Genomic DNA, 22,778 nt, shown 5'->3' with positions numbered 1-22,778 from the left:
ATGAACGGAAGGACGCGAGATGGTCAGCCATTTCATGCATGCGAGGCGGTCAACGCTACGTCGTCCCGTCTTGTGGCTGCCGCTGGAGTGCAGCACGCCAGGCGGTCAATTAATAGGGGCGCGCCTGAAGGCGCCCACATTAGACGAAAACCAACTAACAATGCCAAAAAACCATAGCGGCGTTTGTTTGCTCGGTATTCGTTCGGTGTCGGAACCGAACTGCTTCCTGCAAAGCCCTGATCGTGGCGAACAAAAGACGGCTAACGAGTAGAGTCATTGAGGCCCAATGCTGGTAGTCACAGGCACGACAACTGGTTCTGTCCGAGCCTGATCTGACCATCTGGATGGAGTGAGATAAACTTTCCAGCCTCATTGACAGCAGCCAGGTGTTGTCGGCTGAAAGCTTTAAGCTGGTCTAGCCGCAGGAACCTCAAGCGTGGCTGGCTGATGGTCGCTGGTGTCTTGTCGAGGCGCCCCTCAGCAACAACTTACTGTGCGAAGCCTCAGCATGTGCTTACCATGCAGTCTCGCAAGTTCTGCCTCCAAGCGTGCAGAGCGGCGCAGGTCACAAGCTGGTAAACCCTGCCAGAGCGAGCGATCAACGATCGACTGTCTGATGCGTCAACCATAGGGCGACTTGCCGAGACGGGGACGTATCAGCGGCATGCCAATGTTCCCCTTCCCTGATTTCGTGGAGAAGAACATGAAGCCAAGTGCTAGCAGGGGACGACCGGTAGTGTTGTAACCATGAGGCGAGGCGGTTTGGTAGTGTGTTCCGTGTGTCTGTCACTAACATTGCCCTCCAACAAAGGCCCTAAATCACATGTAAGTGAGCCTCTCGTGGGTGAGAGGGGCTCGGCCTCGGAAACAGCAGGAAGTATCGGCGAACCACATTGGTCCGAGTGGGCTAGACGTGCGTGGTTGTCATTGAAGAGGAGGGCAGCAGCGATTTCAGGTTTGCTGCCCTCATCGGTCGTGGCATCGGGGATCCCAAAATCCTATAGGCGTAGTCGCCCTAGGCGCCTCTCGTGCCGCTCACATTACGGATGTTTGCCCAGGCTGGGACAACGGAGTAAAGGTCGACGAATTCCCATGTGAAGGTTGCAAGCTGGGGGGCCAAGCGCAGGACCTTCGTAAAGCTGGCGTGTGTTCTTCGCTGGCCTCCTCGTCCCCTGTTCGTGGAATTGAGTGCATTGGGATTGGCCATCGATATGAAGGTCTCAGCTTCTGGGTCAGCAGTACGAATGCCGGAGAACCCCACGATGAACTGACTGCATTGTTCAAAAGTCGTATCTATGGAGCTCTGATGGGTTTTGATGTGGAAAAAAAAAAAAAAAAAAAAAAAGTAGTAATCGTGATGAGAAGGCGTATGGCCTGTCCTGAGCTTCCCGAAGAACATATCCTTGGTGGGCGGGGCAAGTGGGATCCGGTTGGCACAGACCAGGTAAGGTACTCGTCCTTCAGATGTTCGGAGTGGGGGAGAGAGAGGTACGTACCTGCGAGGCCCTGGTGGTGACAAGGCCGGCCCTGGCCAGCAACCATCTCAACAAAATTCGAACCCCCAACAGAAAATTTCGAGAGGCAGGAAAGGGTCGAAAATAAGGAGACTGAACGATCACCACGCTGTACTGCGTAGAAGCGAGGTAGGCAAAATTGGACCCTAGGAATGCCACAAGCTTCCAGAAGACAGCGTCCCACAGTGTTTCAGGGTCTCTGCTGTCTTTTGGTCTTGTTCTTCTTGGTGCCTTCAAATCGACTCGACCCGAAGGCCGTTTCATCCAGTGTCTCGCGGTTTCGCCCGAGTGGAATGCATTCGCCCCTTCTCCTTCTCTTGCCTAAATTCGCCTTCTGCTTTTTTCCCCATTTGGGTGTGAAAATTCGTCGAGATTGCAGTTCAGTGCACACTTTGGCATCTGACAACTTGTCCGTCGTTGAATGTTGGCGAAGGGCGGGCGTCAATTCAAGATTCACCTTTCCCCAGCGGGGCACCCCTGATTGGTCCATCGTGTCAGCCGTATATTCCTCTCCCGATTGGCTGCTGTGTTTCTGGGAAGACGGGTGGGCTCTCTGTCCAATCGAATGGCTTGAGTCTGTCGTGGCTGTCCTGATTCCGCTGGTTCGTGGGGTTGAGACAGAGCGTGAGCCACTGGCGTTGCGTGCAGCGAGATACGTACCCGCCTTGTCTTTTCCCCTCCAACCCCTGTGTGCTCCTCTCCCCCCTCTTCGACTGGGAGCGTGGGGAACCCAGGTACGTACTCGTCATCCTGTACCGCGACTTCGAGGCAGGATCGATCTTTCCCCCAATGATCCTGAATGCTGCCAACGCGATGGAATCCAACGCTTTTGCCCATGTCCGATGCGGCGCAGAGGGCCTTCTCCGCCATATACATATCGAGCCTCACCCCAGAGGCAGGCCACATTGCTCTAAAATCTCCTGACGTCAGGTTCTTCGGAGAGAATCGGCGGGACGACTAATGGCAGTGAGTGCGAACAAGCCAGGCCCTGGAAATGAACACCATCGAGTGCGGCGCGAGCTAGTACCGACTGACAAGCGTCCGCCGATCTGACTCGCTTTCGACAACGCTACAGTAGCGACGGCGGCGCCTGGGAGATCTGGATCTCGCCTCAAGCAAGCAAGCGCCGTCTTCACATGCGCATACACTGACAGCGAGGACGAGCTGCGCGTGGTGCGGCGGTGGTTGATGCAACGCGGGTTGGACACTGGGGTGACGGATGACCCGTCCACTGTTGTGGCTGTTGCACTGCGAGAAACAGAGCCAATTGACTTGAGCAGATTGCCCTGCCTGCCCAGAGACACGACGTCAGCAAGCACTGTCCTGACACGGCAGATAGGTAGCACAGCTGAACGGGAGCGGCGATATCTCGTGCAGCGGGGACGGCACGGCAGGTCAGGCTTGGGCTGGTAATGTCTTGAAGACACCGCCAAGATGCAAGTCCTCTGGAATGGATGCAGCAGGCCCGGGTTGCCGATGTCTCTTGAGAGCCGGGGCCTGCCATTGACGAGCTCGGATCGACAAAGCTTGGGAATGGAGGCGAGATGGTCGTCGTCGTCGTCGTCGTCGTCGTTCAGACCATCAAGTGTTCAGACATTGAAAGTACCATGGCATCGACGAATATGCCCACGAAGGGAATGTCTCGACAGATGGGCGAATCAAGTTATGCCACCGCTGGCAGTACTGTTGGGTCCGGGAGGCAACGTGGAGGCTCAGGCAGAGTGTCTGAAAGGCGGTGAAGTTGAACCATGGCTCCTGTGGATCAGACGAAAGGTGAGAGAGTATGCATTAGGGCGACATTGGCGGTCGAAGCAAATGCATTTTACGTTGTCAGTGTGTTTTTCTGAGGATCTGAAGCTGCGTTTTCCAGGGAAGTCACAGCCGAGGGCCGCTTCGCGCAGGAAGGCAGGCAAGATGCAGGTGCAGGTGTAGGTGCAGGTGCAGGTGAATGTACTTCCTGCCGTTCGAACATCAAAGTACAAATACAAGTACCGGTGCCAATGGTGGGGTCGCAGGGAAGGTAGTGTACCTTGTATGTTTGGCGAGGGGAGGCTTCCTGGGCTGGTTGCCATGTTCCACCCCTCACCACCAATCTGCCTGGTTTGGAGGCTTGCAGGCTGGCTGGCAAGCCGCAAGGCAAGCAGCAGGCTGGGTTCCCTGCACCACCGCGTGTCCTGCGTGCCTGTGCCTGTCTCGAGTTGCAGTGGTTTCAATGGCCACCTGCTAATTTGCCTCCCAAGGCCGGGGGTCGGTGTGCTGGAACTTGACCCTGATGTGAGAACTAAGCGGTGGCCACAGCGGAGCTCGTTAGCGATGATCGAGACCTGGCTGATAAGAAGATCCCTTTCTCAGGCGTCTCGGTGTGCCCTGCTGTGAATCGAAGTCGCCATGGCCGTGTCTGTGCAGCAATGCAGAAGGAGTCTGGAATGGCGGAAGAACAAGCAGGGGCGGCCGAGCACATCTGGCAGAGGCAGTGGCAGGGACGAACTGAGCAGCACCTGCTTCCTTCACTCCTGCCTTGACGTACCTTACCTCAGTTTTCCCTAAAAGGTACTTCGTAGATGCGACGCTAGAAGCAGGTACGTATCCAACCAAGACCCTTCAGACCGCCGACTTCGTCCCAAAAATATTTTTGAGCCCATCTCTCTTTTTGCCTACCTTATCCTTTGGTGCCTTCACAGTGTTTTTTCTCCCGTCCTTCTTTCTTGCAGGCGCCAACAGCACCTCTGACTTGGATCCTGGCCCAGTCCGGCGTCTCGCAAGCCTCTACCCCGCGGGCACAAGTACGACAAGATTTGGCTTGTGAATCTTCAGACTAACACCAGCTACTGGAACAGCGGTTACCTTGGTTGACGGTTACCTTGCCCCAGGGCAGCACGAAACCACCGCACCGCATGGGCCGAGGATGTTTGCGCTTTAAGGGAAGGTAGTCATGGATGGATACCTGGACACGTTGCCCATATCTTTAGAAGTTGCAACGACGGGCCCTGCAATAAAAAGGACGGGGGCTTCCACAATGCCCACGGTCTTGCAATGGCATTTGGAAATTAACATCAAAGCCCGTGGCCTGACCTGAACCTGCTCAGCTCCGATTCCAGCTCCCAGCTCCAGTTCCAGTGCCCCTAAGCGCGTCCCTTCCGTCCGGCCTCCAAGGCGTACGGCATCGTCTTGGTAACAGACACGAATCAGAAGATACCTCGCCTCACGCCTGGTTTTTGCCATCCGGCGTTGTACCTCTGGATTCTTGCCTCCCACCGGTGGATAACATTGCTAACTCGACAAACGGCGAGGCCCATCAAAAAAATCCAACTGCAGTCACATCGGGCACCCCCCTGCCATGCGATTGCATTTGCATCTGTCCCTCCTCTCCTGGGCCCTCCAAATCCCCTTGCACCGTGCCCTGCTGCCCTGCAAACCCCCGCGACGACCATCAGCGGCCTCTCCAGTTCGTCCCCAACAAAAACGGAGGCGTGGGAACCGAGGGACAACTCCAGCAGCTGTGATTCTGTATCTGTACGCAGGTGGCAGCCACCCAGCCAGCACACGCAACGTTGGATACCTTATTACAACACCTATCCGTACAGCAGGCACACCGCACAGCAAGGTAAGGTAGGTACGGCACAGCATACCTAAGGTACCTAGCATAGCACAGCTTAGGTTGCCTACCTTACCTCAGGTCACTAGGTACGGGCAGAGTACAGATACCTCTCTGTCATGGAAGGGGAAGCCATACATCCAAGTACCTTACCTACCTTCCCGCTCCACGCAATACCCGTTGCGGTACCTGACCGGCCCTTGTTGGTCTTGGCACTTGCACCAACAGCACAAGAACGAGAGACAAGACACACAGACAGCCAGACGCACACCAAGCACTTGACAACGGGTCCCGTCCCGAGCCATCGTTTGCTAACTATTTTGTCTTTTTCGCCTCCGCTGTAACCCGATACCGACACATCTTTTTCCCCCCCGTCCCTTTTCTCCACGGGCAGTGTGTGCTTCATTTATTAGTCCCCTCCCCTTCACTCTCATCCCACCTCTGCTCCCCTTCCTTCGATTCTCAATTGGTATCCCTTTTACCTTCAAGGGCCATTGGAACTCTGCTCCCCCGTTCCTCTCAACCGGCCATCAACACCAAGGCCCCATACCAACCAGTTGTTGCTGCGTCCCCTTCAGCAACACACCACCCCCCCAACTACCAGTCATGGCTACCACCACCTCGACGCCGGCGGCCAAGAACCCCGTCCTTCGCCGCACCGTCACTTCCACCACCACCGAAACTGACGCCTCGGTCCCTTCGACTGCCGTGGCTTCTCCTGCCGACTCTCCTCGCCCCTCCGCCTCCTCGACCTCCCTTTCTTCCCTGGCGTCCGAGGAGCCTGTCAAGAAGGCCAACTACTCCAAGCTGTACGACACCTACGGCAACGAGTTCACCCCTCCCGATTTCACCATCAAGGACATCCACAATGCCATCCCGAAGCACTGCTTCGAGCGCTCTGCCCTCAAGGGCTTTGCCTACATCGGCAGAGACATCCTCTGCCTCGCCACCACCTTCTACATCTTCCACAACTACGTGACCCCCGAGTACATTCCCTCCAAGGCCGCTCGCGTCGGTCTCTGGGGCTTGTACACCGTTCTCCAGGGTCTCTTCGGCACTGGCCTTTGGGTCATTGCCCACGAGTGCGGTCACCAGGCCTTCTCTCCCTCCAAGACGCTGAACCATTCCGTCGGCTGGGTCCTCCACTCGGCTCTTCTGGTCCCCTACTTCAGCTGGCAGATTTCCCACAGCAAGCACCACAAGGCCACTGGCCACATGGAGCGCGACATGGTCTTCGTCCCCCGCACTCGCGAGCAGCACGCTTCTCGCGCCGGTCGTATGGCTCACGAGCTTGCTGAGCTGACCGAGGAGACCCCCATCTTCACCTTCCTCATGCTTGTCGCCCAACAGCTCGTCGGCTGGCCCAACTACCTCATGACCAACGTCACTGGCCACAACTACCACGAGCGTCAGCGTGAGGGCCGCGGCAAGGGCAAGCACAACGGCTACGGCGGTGGCGTTAACCACTTCGACCCCGCTAGCCCCATCTTCGAGGCCAAGGATGCCAAGCTCATCATCATGTCCGACATTGGCCTTGCCATTACCATCAGCGCCCTCGTCTTCCTCGGCAACAAGTTCGGATGGTCCAACCTTCTGGTCTGGTACTTCATCCCCTACCTCTGGGTCAACCACTGGCTCGGTAAGTTTGGACATCGACTTCGACGCTCCTGTACCCATTGCTGACAATGCGCCTCGCAGTTGCCATCACCTTCCTCCAGCACACCGACCCCACCCTCCCTCACTACACCGGCGAGCAGTGGAACTTCGTTCGTGGAGCTGCTGCCACCATTGACCGCGAGATGGGATTCATCGGCCGCCACCTTCTCCACGGCATTATCGAGACCCACGTCCTCCACCACTACATCAGCACCATCCCCTTCTACAACGCCGATGAGGCTTCCGAGGCCATCAAGCCCGTCATGGGCAAGCACTACCGCTCCGACGTCAAGGACGGCCCGGTCGGTTTCATCAAGGCTCTGTACAAGTCCGCTCGCATGTGCCAGTGGGTCGAGCCCAGCGCTGAGGCTCAGGGCGAGGGCAAGGGCGTTCTGTTCTTCCGCAACCACAACGGCCTCGGCACTCCCCCCATCAAGGGCGAGGTTTCTTGAATGCAGATGATGGATAGGCAAAAGATGATGATCGTTTCGTTCCAAGAGCCGGTCCCGGGTGGGCCCCCTCTTCTCATAGTCCTTTTCGGGCGGGAGCGACCCTGATCGTTACCCCGCCGGGCCCCGGGCCCCGGGCCCGACAGTCACGTCTCGTTAATGCGCGATCTTCCCAGTCGCCGTGGTAATGTTGAGACCGGGACGTCGTCGACAGTCGTGGTCAGGCAAAAACGGTGCAGAAGCGATGATTTTGAACTTCGCAAGGCGTTAGCATGGTTACACCGGTCCAAATGGATAGACCCTAGAGACAGAGAGAGATCTAGTAGTAGAAGAAGCATAGAAAGGCTGCATCCGGGCATTCCGGCAAAGTACTCGTGCAAGACAACGTAGCGTGATACCATGGCGCTCCATACTGACCAACAAACGGCACACGATTCGCTGGTGCGTTCCTTGTCGCCCTTCGACTTCCCGGCGGGACTCGGTAAGGACTGCACCGCTGTTCTCCCCGTGGTTGCGAGAGATGTGGTAGAGGTCACGCGAGATGGAAGCTTGGACAAGAATGCGGGCTTCTTGATCCTGATCCTGATCGTGGAGAACAAGATGCGGGGGGAAACAAGCGAGCTCCATGGACCAATGGCTGTTTGCCTAATGCTAAACCGCCGGATGGTCTTGGGTACAGGGTGTTAGTGCTACGGCTTGGGCCTCTGGGTTCTGCTAACCGAAATGACCTTGGTCCGGGAGACAGCTCCCGTCCGAGACGGCCGGGGTATGCTCCGGCCATGGGCTACCTTGTTGTAAGCTCAGTCCGTACGGAGGAGAGAGACAATATAGGGAGAGAACTTGAATGGAATTGACCCTTGACAGATATTGTCATTTGGACCAAGACAAGTTTTCTCCTTCGGCCGTTTCCTGGGGTGTAGAAACTGTCGCAGCGAATAGTGTGCAAGATGACTGGTTACGAATGGCAGACTGACGAAGACGGTGCTGACAGACGCCTGGGCAAGACCACAGATTGGCCAAGAAGACAAAAAATCGTTCGATTTGTACGATTTCAGAAGAGACATATTTGGTGGTTGTGGATTAGTCGTGACCGTTTTGGCGGAGAGCGTTCTGGACCGACGCGTGAGACGTGCGAGCCGCTTGCGGACGTGGTGTTCTGGGCCGTGATGTTTTCGGAGCCGCGGGCCACGTTGGCACGGTCGAGATTGCGACGAGAGCGTGGTCTGGGCAACGGTCAGGCGCAACGGCTTCGTGGTTGCGCAAGACACGTTTTCGACACGAATTGTGGATGGGTTGGTTGGTGATGGATTCGGGAGAGGATGGATGCGGGCTGTGGCTGGGACCCTTGGTGATTCTGTCAGCTGGATACTGGGGGGGTTTGTAGCCTCATTGGGACGAGCTGAAGGCCAGAATTGGGTTCGAGGGCTGGCGGAGGGGACTCGTGATGCCTGGATTCGGACGTGGTTTTGCTCTGTTTCGTGCGAGGCCCAATGACCGGGTTACCATGCTCACCGGCCCGAGGGGTGGGTGTGTCTCTCGTCAGGTCTGTCTCTCATCAGATTCAATCTGATCGACCGGTGTTGTGGAGTGTCTGCCGGGGTAGAGTGGCATCTGGCACAGGGCTTGACGATGTCGATGGGCGCTTGTCTTGATTTTAACTCTGCTGGGGTTCTGGCGTCAGGCCGACGATGGGAGCTGCTTGCTATGGAGCTTGGCGTACCTCTGCCAGGTCATCGTCACGTAAAGACGCTTTCTGTTTGACGGACCACACAAAAGATTGCAATGACAAGCCGAGTTAGACCCCTAGACGGCAAGAACACCAACGCTTTGGAACCATCTGCGACGAGCAGAGGGAGCAAAAGATCCTGACCATCAAAGTCATTAGGGTCTTCCGGACGGAGTAGATCAGCAACGCGCGTCGATACTCGCAACCGTATCGTCGACTCCCGCGGCCGTATGCCAATATTTGGAACAGAAGTCTTAGGAGACCTGGAAGGTTTTACCTAGACGCCTGAGTACCTGAGACAGACCTTGCAGAGAGAAAAGTTTTCTAGGCCATCTGTCTCGTGAGAAGGTTGCCGGGCTAAGCGGAGTAGTCTCCGGACGGCAGACCAAGGTTTGAATAGCAATGTGATATCACCTCTAGCGGCGGACGTGGCCCGTTGATCGGAGGGCTTCTCCAGCGCGGCAGTTGCAAAAAGGCCCGAGAGGAGCAGAGTCGTCAAGTCGTAACGATCTGGAGGGTCTTTTTGTCAAGGCCTAGTAGCACATGGGCATCGCGCGGCAACCTCCAGAGAATATCGATGAATGCGGAAGTACCAGTTGTAAAAGACGCATGGTATTTGAGCTGATGGTGAGTTTTCCTGAAGGATGCGCTTTACTTGCGAGGGAAGAAGCTGCGGTTGAGATGCCGACGTTCCATATGGGTCTTTGAAGCAGAGAGTCAGGTTCTCGGAGAACTTGAAAGAATGCCATGCGGACTGTTGCAAAGAACCATGGGACACCAACTTCCGCATGCAGGAGTTTCGTCTGCCAGTGCTGCAGGAAATCTCATGGGCAACTAAGGTAGTCCACGCACGTGAGATGACCGGACCCTCGACCGGCTCGCCTTTGGAGGGACGAAGGGGCTCCACGTGTATCTGGGCGATCCTCGTTTTGTGCAAGTTTCGAGAGAAAGAGTGGAAGCGTGCCGTCGGCGTGGTGGCAAGTTGCGACGCACGTCGAGAGACTCAGGTCTTTGGGCCCCGGTGCTAAGGGCCGTCTAGTGTGCCCGCGGTGCCTTCTGTCCGGAAAGATAGTGTGCTTCCGGGCGCTTGCGTTGGTCCCAGATTGTCGGTAGTTATAGCTCGGCTCATAGATCTCGAGGCGCGTGTTATGCCATGATTTGGTTTAGCTCTGTCAAGATCGTGGGTTAGCCTACCTGCCGAGCAGAACGAGGCTGGACTCGGCTTCGGCTCTCGGCCTCCAGATCTTGAGAACAATACACTAGAGTTGTTGAATAGAATCTTGGCTGATGATTACGTGGATGGTTGTGCCGGGGGACATTATGGGGTGCGTCAACAAAGAGGGGTGCGAGTTCGTCTTGGACGGGTTAGACTGGGCCTTGTCAAGAGTTCTCAGTCAAAGACGTCTCAGTGAATGAACCCCCAAATGTCTCTGCCTTTTTCAAAGAGATTCGCCCAGACCGAAGCCTACGTCATTTTCTGCTTTGGGTCAACCACGCCGAAACCACGTTTTTGATGCAAATCACACATGCGACGAACGTCTGTGTCGAAAGGGGGATCTTCAGGAACATCTCGTGAGTGTGGCTACACAGCCGTGCATACCGGGTTGCTGGGATATGTAGGTGTCATAGGCAGTATGCCATATTAAAGTTGTCTAATTACGCAACGGTAACCTCGATAGCTTCCGTCTCAAAGTCGCCCGAGAGAACGCCATCACCGAACTGTAGCTTCATGAGAGTATCCTTGCTAAGCTTATCCGCCGTCGTGGGCCACACAGTCTGCCACGTCCCCTTGGCCGCCACCCGCGGCGTCTTGCCGAGCTTGTCAAACGGCAGCACGGTTTCGCGCAGGATGACTTCGTTCTCCGTGGTGTCGCCCGGTTGGAGGGTGATCATGTCCTCGTCGCGGGGTGGCATGACCCGCTTCAGCGCGATGGTGTCGATTTCGAGCGGGGCTTCTGCACCGTCCGGTGTGACGGACAGGACTCCGAGCTGGAGGGCTAGGGGGTCGAGGGGCGTGGCCCAGCGCAGGATCGTGAGGGGTGCGGTGTGGTCGTTGGTGACAGAGAAGGTGACCGTGGGAGGGGAGGTTGAGGATTGACGAATGCGGATGCTGAGCTTGGATAGCGCGTTGTTCTTGGTTTCCTCAGACATGTTGGATTGTGTGTCTCGGGAGGATCCGTGGTTGTAGGTGAGGAGGAGGAAGAGAACGATCAGAATGAAGACTATGGGACGGAAGAGGGCGCGAGCAGATGAGATGATGCTCATTGAGCCTGGTTGGTGATGAGGGGCAGGTTGTTGAAGCTGAGAAGGTGAGGGTTCTGGCCGAGGGGTTGGGTGGTTCACGATGATGCGGTAGACCACGCCTGCAGATACCTATTGGCGGGTCGGAGGAAGACAGCCAGGCAGAAGGTGCTGGACGGAACGGCTGCCCAAGACGGCAAGCGTGCTGGAAGATGCCGGATGACGTCAAGCGATTGGATGCGGTCGTTGTACGGCTGCAAAATGTCGGTCTGCCGTGAGGGCATCCAACGTGGTGGGCAGAAACGAACCGGCGAAGCAGGCCGGGCGCACTAACCTGGAAGAAGCAGGCGGCCGTGGTTGTGGAATGCTGCGCGGACTGAGCCACGCGATGCTAGCCCACGATTGCGACGGGTTCGATCCAAACTGCTGGGATGCTTGGGAAACGAGACGATGGTTGTGATTTGATGGAGTTGTAAGTGGCGCGTCGTACTTACGGAGATGGAGATGTCGACCGATTCGCGCTACGTTGGCGCGTGGGAAACGACCACAAGTTGAACATCAAACAACTTCGGCATCTGCTGCTCTGTCGCCGCTTGACTCGGATTGCGTGTCGACGGGAAACCCCGCACTCTGCAGCGCCGAACGAGCGTACATGCATCCAATGCCGTCAGGCTGCTTGCTGTATGCTTATTGAAGAAGTTGCAATTGAGCAGACGGCCCGGGGCTGCAGACCCGATACGGCGCTAGAATGCAGCCACCATCCAAGGTGCTTCGATGGCCCGCTGGTCCTGCATAAACAACAGCGCGGCGCGTGCACCAAAGAGGAAGGTCGACTAAGGTAGTGGCCGTCCGCGATCGTGACTGGTGGATTTCTGGCCCGGAGCCTCGGCGCCGGACCAGACCCACATAGCTCCGGTATCCTCCCGGGGCTCATCGGAGGAGGGCCGAGACACGGAACGTGTCATACCAACTGGTACCGATAAAAAATATCGTATGAGTTTGCCAAGCCAGTACGACGGCTAGACCAAATTGCAGACGAAAGTCGTCGCTCCCGAAAACCGGTATTCTGGAACCCCGAGAGAAAGGACTGCTCGAGTGCTCCGTTCTCCAGGCGACATGTTTCAATAATGCGTGGCCGTTCATTGTCGCCGTGTACAGAATCATGTCTCGCGCCCACCCAGAACAAACTCACCCCTACGCCTGTCTCATGGACAACCCTTGTTCTTGAGACTTCGCAGCAGGGCTTGGTGGTATTGGCGTAGCGGAAGGGGCTACCAGACCCCGCGCCTCTGGGGCCCGTTTCTTTATGGCCTGTATGTTCGGATGCCGCATGCGGTCAGAGCGGGTCCTTGAGGGACCCCCGACGGGGCCTACGGCGGCTGTTCGGCGGAGCAACTGGCTCTGCAGATCTTCCTCTCTTGCGGAGGGCGGCAGTTTCTGAAGCTCGTGGCTCTCTCATGGACCGCACCCACCAGCCAGGTACGAATGCCTGTGATCTTCAGGGACAACACTGTCCGTTGACATGATCATCGCTATCCACGCGCATTGTCTGCGACGGCCGCTGAAGACAGTGGCCAAGCAGAATCTGGGTCTAGTGGCTTTTCTGAGAGGCGTCCGCCCTCTCAATGAAGCATCCGCATCTGTTGTTTGTGGCTTACCTGTGCTGTCTTTCTCTTCCGCTGGAACCGTAGTCTGCTGGCTTGAAAGCCAAGGCTGGGCGCCTTTGCCGACTTTTGGACCCTGTTCCATCGTTTACGGTATCCTCTACGACGGGTTGCGTCGTCCTCTTCCCTACTTCCCAAGTACACTACACACCACGAACGGGATCTTCCTTCCAGTCCCCTGTACATCTCAGTTTACACCCCATGTCGAGTTCTAGCTCGCCCACGACAGACGCCTTCCGTCTCCACGTACTCGTCTCCGGCTGCCGGGTTGGCCAGAGCGCCTCTTTTTGACGCCTCCTCTGTCTAGCCGCTTGAGCACTCACCCACTTGAGCCTCCATACGGAGTCCCTTTACCAGCTTCTGGTGGCTTGAGTCCCGATGTGCTCCATCTTTGTCGTCCGCATTGAGCGGCAGTTCCTCATGCTCAGCTGTAGTATCTCAAGTGCGAAGATGCATTGGATTGATTCGATATAAGAGCAAGATGCATTCCAGCTTCTCGACAACTTCTCTTTTGGATCATCACACTCAACTCCAACAACACTCTCAACTCTTCGACTCTCGACGCCTCAACAACCGCCGATTTCAACAGTCAAGATGAAGTCCTTCGCCGCTCTTGCCCTCTTCGGTGCTCTGGTCGCCGCCGCCCCTGTCGACAACCAGAACAACACCACCTCAACAAACATCACGACCATCCTTACCCACGAGCCCGACACCACCACCGCCCAACTAGCCATCACCAACAATGGTAACGAGACGTTGAGGTGCTTTGTCCCCGGAAGTATCCTGGACGACGCTCCCGTTGAAAAGGTGGTTGTCTCCACCAATGGTGAGTTTCCTCTCTCATCCTATACGTGATCCAAGACTAAGACATGAACAGGCGTGCGAGTTCCTTTCGAGGGTGTCCGCCTCCGCATCGCGCCTCCCAGCATGATCACCGACGACTCCTTCATGGTTGTTGAGCCCCAGCAAACTGTCGACCGCACCATCGACATCGCCGAGTTGCACGATCTGAGCTCGGGCGGTGACTTCAACGTCACCGCCAAGGGCGGCATGCGGTGCGCAACGGGCGACTCCACCAACCTCACGAGCTGGGTGCCCTTCAAGTCCAACAGCCTCCACATCAAGAACGTCAACGGCACCCAGGCCGCCATCACCCGCCGCGACTTCCACGCCGAGGCCAAGCGCGTCGCCGTCCAGGCCGGCTGCACCGCCGCTCAGAGCACCGCCGTCAACAACGCCCTCACTCACTGCACCAACCTCGCCAAGGACGCCGCCCGCGCCGTGATGCTCGACAACAAGAAGACGATGGAGTTCTTCAAGACCACCGACCAGGCCACCAGACGCAACATCAGCATCGCCTTCAGCAAGGTCTCCAACGAGTGCGGCTCGCGGCTCGCGGCTAACAAGGGCACCGCGCTTGCCGTCGCCAACCCCGTCTCCAAGCTCTACTGCACCGATGTCTACAGCTCTTGCAGACCCGGCGTCCTGGCCTACACCCTCCCCTCGCAGAACTACATGGTCAACTGCCCTCTGTACTTCAGCGCTCTGCCCTCGCTCACCTCTACCTGCCACGCTCAGGATCAGGTATGCTCCTCTCCATCACACTGTCTCTAAGGCCATGTCACTAACAGCCTCGCCAGTCTACCACTACTCTTCACGAGATGACTCACCTGACCTTCATCAAGGGCACTCTTGACTGGGGCGTCTATGGCTACACCGGCATCAAGGCGCTCACTGCCGCGCAGAACTACAACCACGCCGACACATACTGCCTCTTTGCCAACTCTGTCAACATTGGCAAGACTTGCTAAGCGCAGAACGCATCTGGCGACGAGAGGTCTGATCGAGTGTTGAGAGTGTTGCTTGGAGTTTTGCTATGTACAAAAAGACGATGGTTCAACTGTCTATATTGACATTGCCGACTACGCCAGGGGCACAATACTTGCCCTGTACATAGGCGGGCGGATCTAATCAGTAGTATTTAGTTAGACTTCATGGGGGCTGAGAACTTTTCTCTTGGCACGCCCGATAGACATTTCACCTTTAGAGATAGAAGAACATAAAAATCATCTACCCTGACACGGTCCGAGTCTTTTTGGTGCACCCGGTGACTTGCACTTGAACATTCCAACCGCAATTTAAAGGATTCAGCCCTCGAAAGCTCATCCAAACGGATATCGTTGCCGATCAAGGGGGCGGCAACTGTGAATCGAAGCTTGTGACGAACGAGAGCAATATGCTCTAACGATGTCTGTGGCGCTTGCTGGAGGTTGAGGCATGCATGGCTGCGTGCAAGCCACCAGCCGAAATGTTCAAGGGCGGAGCAAAACCGCCGCCGTTGGAGCTTTCTCACCGTCAATATTTCCACGATGGCGCGCTGCGGCATTCGGAGGCATTCTCTGTAACCGGAAAGCTCTCATTTATTGCGAGCAAGATACCTTTCAACGGGGACCCATCGTGCAGTGAATTTTTGATATTCGAGCGGGCCGGAGCTACGGGGACTTGCTCGGCGGTAATCACTTCACGTGCGCGCGGGCTGCGGGCACCGCGACGAGAGAGGTCTGAAATAACGTCGTATCGATCCCGGTCCTGGCGACATGGGGGGCTGGGGGGAGGGGCCGGGTCGGAAGATGGCCCTGAACCTGAGATGGATCACACTCTTTTCTGGTGAGGGAGGTGGTGAATCAATCACACACTGTTGCCCCGCTGGCGTTTGGTGGACCAGGTTGTTCCGGCGACCTCGCTCTCGGGCCCAATGGCGGAGAACGGCAGACGAGGGTTGAGTGAAGTGGGCTGGTGAATGCCGCGTACCCCGTTGCGTGCTTCAACTCGAAGTGGTAGTGCAAGCTCACCTTACCTCTTTGTGGGTGACAATGCAAACCGTCAAGCCACAGGCAAGAGCGTTGCGAGATGGCGGCGAGCGAGAGCAGATATTCTGATTAAATGAGGCGTGTCGTCGACCGGTGCATCTGCATGATACATTGGAGGCTGCAGGAGCCAAAGTCTACCGAGTCACGCGCGAGAGGGTTTGCACTTGCACCGCGTCTGCGTCGTCTGTGGTTTGCGTGTGGCCGCGGGCGCAGACGAACAGGCGTGGGAAAGTTTGCTGGAAGGTTCCGGGTGGGAGGCGGCTTGCGGAACACACAGACTTTTGTTGACGGGGACAGGAGAGTTTGGGCATCGTGCGACGATCTCGCAGTCAATCTGAGGGGGAGCGGTCCGAAGTACACTATGGCTACCGCAACATGGCTGGCTTTGCTGCCGCTGTTGATAAAGTCCAAAAAAAGGTTGCGCGACGGGGTGGGATGTAAGGGATATCAGACGAGCGGACGAGAGGGAGGGAATGAATATCCGTCACCGTCCGAATGCGTGAAAGAGGACGACGGGAAGAAGCCAAGAAGAGTTGTGGTAGCATTGCACCACTTGGAAGTAGGGAGAAGGCAATGCGTCATGTCTGGGATGTCTCGTCTTGTCACTTGTCAGGTTCCAGAAGAAAGGGAAGATTGGGAGACTCGGACAGTGGATCGAATGTTGTGCTTGCACCCGTTGAACGGTACCTTGCTTGAGATCAAACGCTAGAAGAAAGGTTTGGTTTGGCCGGGGTTCAGTTGTGATGCCGTGTCTTGCGTGTTTGCGTGCCTGAGTGAGGCGCTGTATCCGTACTCGTAAGGCGAGTCTGGGTCTGAGTCTGAGTGTCTTTGGAGATGGAAGCCGAGCAAAGGCTGGGGAGGTGAATGTGATGTGAGGCGATGTACGGATACATAGCCCGTACAGGCAAACATGTATCAGGGGGTGGCGAGAGCTGGTGAAGTCGAAATCGAGCTCGGGGTAGATGACTAAGGCGGATGACACAGTATGATAGGCGGCTTCCCGCTGCCGCTCCCCCCTCCATCTTGATCCCGTCCGTCGAGTTCAACCTGGCGGCTGCGGGTTAGGCTAATGTCACGGACCAGTGACGAACGAGCTGCAGGAACAGCCGGCATGACGACCAATCTGGGGACTAGGCGACAGAGTCCGTCATCTTCCTAGCTGAGGCCACTGTGTCTGATCATCTCACGCAATTGACGCAATCGCGGCTCGATCAGCGATGCGGTTGACGAGGGCGAGGGATAGTCGGGATGGGCGTTGGCACTGACGGAGTGGGCCAAAGATCCGCTGCAGGATCGAGGATGCCGAGCCGAATACACTACTCTGTAGACGCTGGAGAGCAGACAGAAGATGATGCAGCTGCCCAGGTTGTGGATGGCCTCCGATTTGCCGGGCTAGCGTCCACACGCGTGTGGATGAAGAACCCACTTCCTCCCTCAACCCAGACAGATACAGGTTGAACTCAGACTGCCAGTCTCGGGGTCGGGGAGGCCAGTTCGGACTGAGTTCCAGGATGGATCATGTTTGCCGTCGTGTGGATCATTCTTGACCGACAAAGTATGGTAGCGGATAGCACCTCAGTGAGAAAGAGAGAGAGAGAGAGAGAGAGAGAGAGTCGAACGTGTTGAACATTCTCTGGCTCTGGAACACTGAACCTTGCGACACCGGCCGCTAGGTAACTCGGAGACTCTGCTCAGCCAGTGGTCTGGGACATTCCAGCCAAGCCCAGAGAAGGATAGGTAGGGGGGGGGGGGGGGGGGGGCTGGCTTTAAGGGTTCGGGAGCCGGAGCCCTAACAAGACCCTGAATCTGGAAATTTGGACTTGTCGACCTGTCTTCGTGTGTGTGTGTTTGCTTGGTCGCGAGGTGTCGTCGAGTCTGTTGATGTCGTTGAATGTGTGTGCATGATGACCGATATCATGCTTGACGTCTTCATACCCGCACATCACCCCATCTCCAGTGTTCAAGTGGTGGACTTTTTTTGGTTTTGGGGGTCAGTCGTCAGCAGCAGCAGCAGCAACAGTTGGAGGGAGAGTGATGGGCAAAAAAACCCCGCGATTTTAGTTTGCCACAGTTTGAGGATCCCAAGGGGCGTCCCAGAATGCGATGGGCTGTCCGGTGGGTGTCCTGTGCCTGTGGCCGTAGGTACCTAGTGTCTCCTCCCTTTCGAAACTGGGGGAGCAACGCCTCCCTTTGACTGGCTGGCTGGCCGACAGCGGGTGGGGTTCGCCTGACGGGAATGGTGGGGCTCAACGGTGTCGCTCCGTAGAAGAAACTGTACGTGGATGCACCGTAACAGACAGTTTACTTACTGTACGGTCAGGCCCCTGCGCCTTCCAGTGTGTTTCCTCTTCCCCTTAGGTGCCCACAGTTCCCTTCGGCCCCCCCTTCCAGACCTGATCCCCGTCAGCCCGTGCAGCCGTGGACCGTGGTGTGGTACGAGTCCCGCCGGTGCTAACTGCTTCCCTTGCCTTCCACCACACGGCACACCACACGCCAGAGCAAAGCCACGCCTCCAGCAGCGGCAAGCAGGCAAGCAGCAGCAACTGCCCAGCTGCAGACAGACCCAGCCGTGCCGTCCAGTCCAGTCGCTTATTGGGGTGCCACCAAGGTATCTTTCCGCCTTTTTCACCGCCAAAAGCTACTTGCCCACAACAACCAAGAAACCACCCGGTCGACAGCAACCACCCTGTGGCACCTCACCTGCTCTGCTCACTCAGTGCGTGCTGAGGTAGGTAGGTACCTGACCTAAGTACCTACATACCATCCAGCTTGGGGCTGGCTGACTGACTGCTAAACAGTGAACTGACTGTGGGCGTGGGCGGCTTGTGCTTCAGCCAAAAAAAAAAAAAAGGCGAAAAAAACCACAGAGCTGACAAGGCCCGGCGCAGGAAAAAAAAAAGAAGAGGCAGTAACCCAGCAAGTAGCATTCAAACCCTCCCTCTTTCCGAGGAAACCACCACTTCCACCCAGACTCAGACTCAGGTCCTTCCCGCCCTCCCGCACTTTCTTCTGCAACCTTCAACCTCCCCTCCCCGACACTTCAAGGTGCATTTCTTCCATCGCCAGCATCATCTTTTTGATCCATCCGAATACATATCCCACCCCACAGCGGCCCATCTGCGTCTGCTGTCTGTATTCGCCGTACCTGTGCCTGGGCCCGATTTAGTTCGCTAGCCCAACCAACCCACCTTCACATGGTCCACGGCCTCCGCTGCCCTCGAACCATCATCGCCAGCGTCACCTCCACGACGACCACAACCACCGCTCCCACCGCCTATACCACTGCTCCTATGTCTCGCCTGCATCTCGACAACGACTGGGAAGCGTTGATGTAAATCCCTCCCGCATCACGACAAATCGACCATGCTGCGACGCCCGCCTCGTGAAGGTAGGCGCGGCGCCAACCAGCGGACCTACCTGCTTGCTCTAGCAGTCCTCGTCATCTCCTGCATCCCCCTCGCCGATGCCCAACAACAGCCCATCGACGCCCTCCCGAGAGTCCAACAGCCTGCGCCCGGGAGCAGCCAACATGAGGGCATACACGACATAAACCCCGAAGCAGCCCGCAACTGGGCTGCCACTCTTGAGGCCGACAATGCTGCCGTGTCTCAACGACGCAAGAAGACCGTCACGTCTTCCAAAGAACAACTCAACAACAACCGTCGGAACACCCCCGAATCTATAATCATTCCTAACGATGCGAGCGCCGTCGCAACTTTGGCTCCGGCTCAGTCCGTGAGAGCACCATCTCCTTCTGGACATCGACCCATTGTGTCCCGTGTTGCCGGGGCCAACGGGATCTCTACGCAGCACCATGCGCGGAGTCTGAAGGACTGGGAAGTAGAAGACTTTGTCCTCTTGGCGACCGTCGATGGACACCTCTATGCCAGCGACCGCTTCACTGCCCGCGAGCGTTGGCACCTCGAGGTCGACCAGTCCATGGTCGAAACAAAACACTTCCGCCTCAACGCGTCCGAACTCGACGACGACTACAACTTCATCGACCACTACGTCTGGGCCATTGAGCCAAACCGCGACGGAGATATTTACTACTGGGTCCCCGGTGCCAGCGAGCCCAGGCTGTTGTCCACCGGCTTGACCATGAAGCAGATGGTCGACGAGGGCGCGTCTGCCCTCGACAACCCGCCCATCGTCTACACCGGCACGAAGAAGACGACAATGATAACCCTCGACGCCGCCACCGGCAGAGTCCTGAAGTGGTTCGGGTCTGGCGGCTCGCACGTTAACGAGGCCGAGAGCTGCCTGCGACCCAACGCGTTGTACGACCAAAACAATGAGGAGTGCAGCTCCACAGGCACAATCACGCTCGGCCGCACCGAGTACGAGGTCGGCATCGCTCGGAAAGACGGCCGTCAGATTGCGTCTTTAAAGTACTTCGACTGGACCCCCAACACCAACGACTGGGACCTGTTGAATCAATACCATCAGTCCATCGACAATCGTTATCATACCACTAGACACGATGGCCGAGTTTACGGGCTCGACTACAGCCGAGACAATTTTGAACATGACCGACCCGAGGAGGGATTGTTCTGCAGCGAAAAGTTCCCCGCCCCAGTGGTCAAGGTCTTTGATGTCTGTCGGCCGTGGGGAGTGCTTCCCGAGAGCAACCCGGACCTGATCGTCCTCCCACAGCCCGTTCCACCGGCTAAAGACGAGTCCATCGCTCGCGTCAGAAACCAGCGAATTTTTGTAAACCAGACCGAAACGGGAAACTGGTATGCCCTTTCAGGCCGTTCATATCCTCTCATGGTGCTTGCTCCCACGGCCAAGACTTCGGAGCCCGACTGGCTCCAGCTCGGCCACCCATGGGAGAAGATGAACGAGACCCAGCGAATCAGGGCCATGATTGGAACCCACAATATGGATGCCGTCCACAAAGGCAAGATCTACCAAACCCCTAGTCTGCCAGGCCGGCAGGATGTCATCGACGTGGACCCCGAGAACGACTCGGCGCTGCCTGTGCCCACGCATCAGCCAGACGAAGAGTATGAACCTGTCGAAACGACGATCGTGAACAAGGTCAAGCAAATCCCGCAGCAGGTGTCCAACAGCTTCATCGACTTCTTCTCCAACCCCATCTTCATCCTTCTCGTCGCCTCTCTCTTGTTCCTCTACCAGAAGGACTTGCGTCGCTGGTACAAGGCCAAGACAACGAAATGGTACAAGTGGGAGGAGACCACAGATACGGAGGACAATGGCGACACCGTAACGCCAGAGCACACGGTTCATGACCAGGTCGTGCCGCCCGCGACTGCGGAGAACATCCCCAAGATCGAGGAGCCTGCCCCTGAACCCAAGGTTGAAGAGGCCCCTGTTGACAAGGCCGAGGCCGAGGCACCCGCCACGGCCCGTGAGGCACCGCCCCCACAACCTGACAGGTCGGGGGCGTCGACCCCCAAGCCAGCCGCCGCCCCCAGCGACCAATCGTTGACACCGCCAGAGCCTGGAACCCCTGAAGTTAAGAAGAAGAAGCCGGCTCACCGCGGACGACGCGGCGGCACTAAGCACCGCAAGGGCAAAAAGCGGGAAGAAGCATCACAGTCCCGCGATGATGACCCACCACAGTCTGTGGAAGACGCCGTCAACAAGGCCAAGAAGCTGGGAGGCCAGGTGACCCAATTAGAGCCCGATGTTGTTACAGTCACGAACGACATGCAAGCGGTTTCTGGCCCGATCATTCGTATGGGAAATATCGAGGTCGACACCGACAATCAGCTCGGCACTGGCAGCAACGGTACTCTTGTCTTCGCTGGCAAATTTGACGGACGTGAGGTTGCTGTGAAGCGCATGTTGATTCAGTTCTACGATATCGCCTCCCAGGAAACCAGACTGCTGAGGGAAAGTGACGACCATCCCAATGTCATTCGTTACTACGCTCAGCAAGTCAGAGACGGTTTCTTGTACATTGCCCTTGAGCGATGCGCTGCATCCCTCGCTGATGTCGTCGAGAAGCCCCATCACTTTGGAAAGCTGGCACAAGCTGGCAAGGCCGATATTCCCGGTGTTTTGTACCAAATCACAAACGGAATCAACCACTTGCACCAGCTTCGCATCGTTCACCGCGACCTGAAGCCCCAGAACATTCTGGTCAACGTCGACAAGCATGGCAAGCCCCGCCTTCTAGTTTCCGACTTTGGTCTTTGCAAGAAGCTAGAAGGTGGCCAGTCGTCGTTTGGCGCAACGACCGGTCGCGCTGCTGGTACCTCTGGTTGGCGAGCCCCGGAATTGTTGCTGGATGACGATGCGAACCACACCGCCATGGTTGACAGCATCAATAGTGGCTCCGGTTCGATTCTCGTCGGCTCCGACATGGTTTCTGGACGCCGCGCCACCCGCTCCATCGACATCTTCAGCTTGGGCTTGGTTTTCTTCTACGTCCTGACTAACGGTCTGCATCCCTTTGACTGCGGCGACCGTTACATGAGAGAGGTCAATATTCGCAAGGGCAACTTCAACCTCTCGCCGTTGGATTCGCTCGGTGATGTTGCTCCCGAAGCCAAGCATCTCATAGGCTGGATGTTGAATGCGGAGCCCAAAGAACGCCCAACGGCCCGCGAAGTCTTGGCTCACCCCTTCTTCTGGCCCGCCAAGAAACGTCTAGCATTCCTCTGCGATGTGTCCGACTCTTTTGAGAAGGAGCCCAGAGACCCCCCGAGCGGACCGTTGCAGAAGATGGAGGAATATGCGCCAGAAATCACTAAGGGTGATTTCCTCCGCCAGTTACCGCGTGAGTTTGTCGACTCTCTGGGCAAACAACGTAAATACACGGGTTCGAAGATGCTTGATCTGCTGCGCGCCCTGCGCAACAAGAAGAACCACTACGAGGACATGTCGGATTCGTTGAAAAAGGCTGTTGGCCCATTGCCGGATGGGTATCTGTCGTTCTGGGGCGTAAGGTTTCCTCGACTGCTTATTGACTGTTGGGAGCTTATCTGGACCGTTGAATGGGACCAATCTGATAGGTTTAAGGAGTATTATGAGCCACAGGGTCTCTAAAGTCTTCTAAAAATTGAAGCGTTCTGTTTTTTCTCCTGAGCCT

The 22,778-nt window shown here is 56.6% G+C and overlaps 5 protein-coding genes across 5 annotated transcripts; 3 read left to right on the top strand and 2 right to left on the bottom strand.

Moving 5' to 3' along the window:
• Positions 1–296: 296 nt before the first annotated feature.
• CGCA056_v000023 (uncharacterized protein) lies at positions 297–629 on the bottom strand (the record flags this gene model as incomplete). Its single annotated transcript, XM_037315284.1, has 2 exons — positions 297–461; positions 519–629. The coding sequence occupies 2 exons, from the start codon at positions 627–629 to the stop codon at positions 297–299; spliced, it is 276 nt and encodes a 91-aa protein (XP_037185958.1).
• A 5,086-nt stretch (positions 630–5,715) lies between these two features.
• On the top strand, positions 5,716–7,217 carry CGCA056_v000022 (Oleate hydroxylase FAH12; the record flags this gene model as incomplete). The annotated part of the gene is made up of 2 exons (XM_037315283.1): positions 5,716–6,748; positions 6,808–7,217. The coding sequence occupies 2 exons, from the start codon at positions 5,716–5,718 to the stop codon at positions 7,215–7,217; spliced, it is 1,443 nt and encodes a 480-aa protein (XP_037185959.1).
• Positions 7,218–10,596: 3,379 nt separating this feature from the next.
• Positions 10,597–11,205, bottom strand: CGCA056_v000021 (uncharacterized protein; the record flags this gene model as incomplete). Its single annotated transcript, XM_037315282.1, has 1 exon — positions 10,597–11,205. One exon carries the CDS (start codon positions 11,203–11,205, stop codon positions 10,597–10,599), a length of 609 nt encoding a protein of 202 aa, XP_037185956.1.
• A 2,234-nt stretch (positions 11,206–13,439) lies between these two features.
• CGCA056_v000020 (Neutral protease 2-like protein) lies at positions 13,440–14,656 on the top strand (the record flags this gene model as incomplete). Its single annotated transcript, XM_037315281.1, has 3 exons — positions 13,440–13,671; positions 13,723–14,429; positions 14,486–14,656. 3 exons carry the CDS (start codon positions 13,440–13,442, stop codon positions 14,654–14,656), a joined length of 1,110 nt encoding a protein of 369 aa, XP_037185957.1.
• A 4,422-nt stretch (positions 14,657–19,078) lies between these two features.
• On the top strand, positions 19,079–22,735 carry IRE1 (Serine/threonine-protein kinase/endoribonuclease IRE1; the record flags this gene model as incomplete). The annotated part of the gene is made up of 1 exon (XM_037315280.1): positions 19,079–22,735. The coding sequence occupies one exon, from the start codon at positions 19,079–19,081 to the stop codon at positions 22,733–22,735; it is 3,657 nt and encodes a 1,218-aa protein (XP_037184895.1).
• Between the last annotated feature and the right edge of the window lie 43 nt (positions 22,736–22,778).

The sequence above is a fragment of the Colletotrichum aenigma genome (assembly GCF_013390185.1).
Source record: "Colletotrichum aenigma strain Cg56 chromosome Unknown KSG_Cg56_contig01, whole genome shotgun sequence".
NCBI classification, from domain to species: Eukaryota; Fungi; Ascomycota; class Sordariomycetes; order Glomerellales; family Glomerellaceae; genus Colletotrichum; species Colletotrichum aenigma.
The sequence above is the reverse complement of the archived record's forward strand: the minus strand, read 5'-3'. Positions and strand labels throughout refer to the sequence as shown.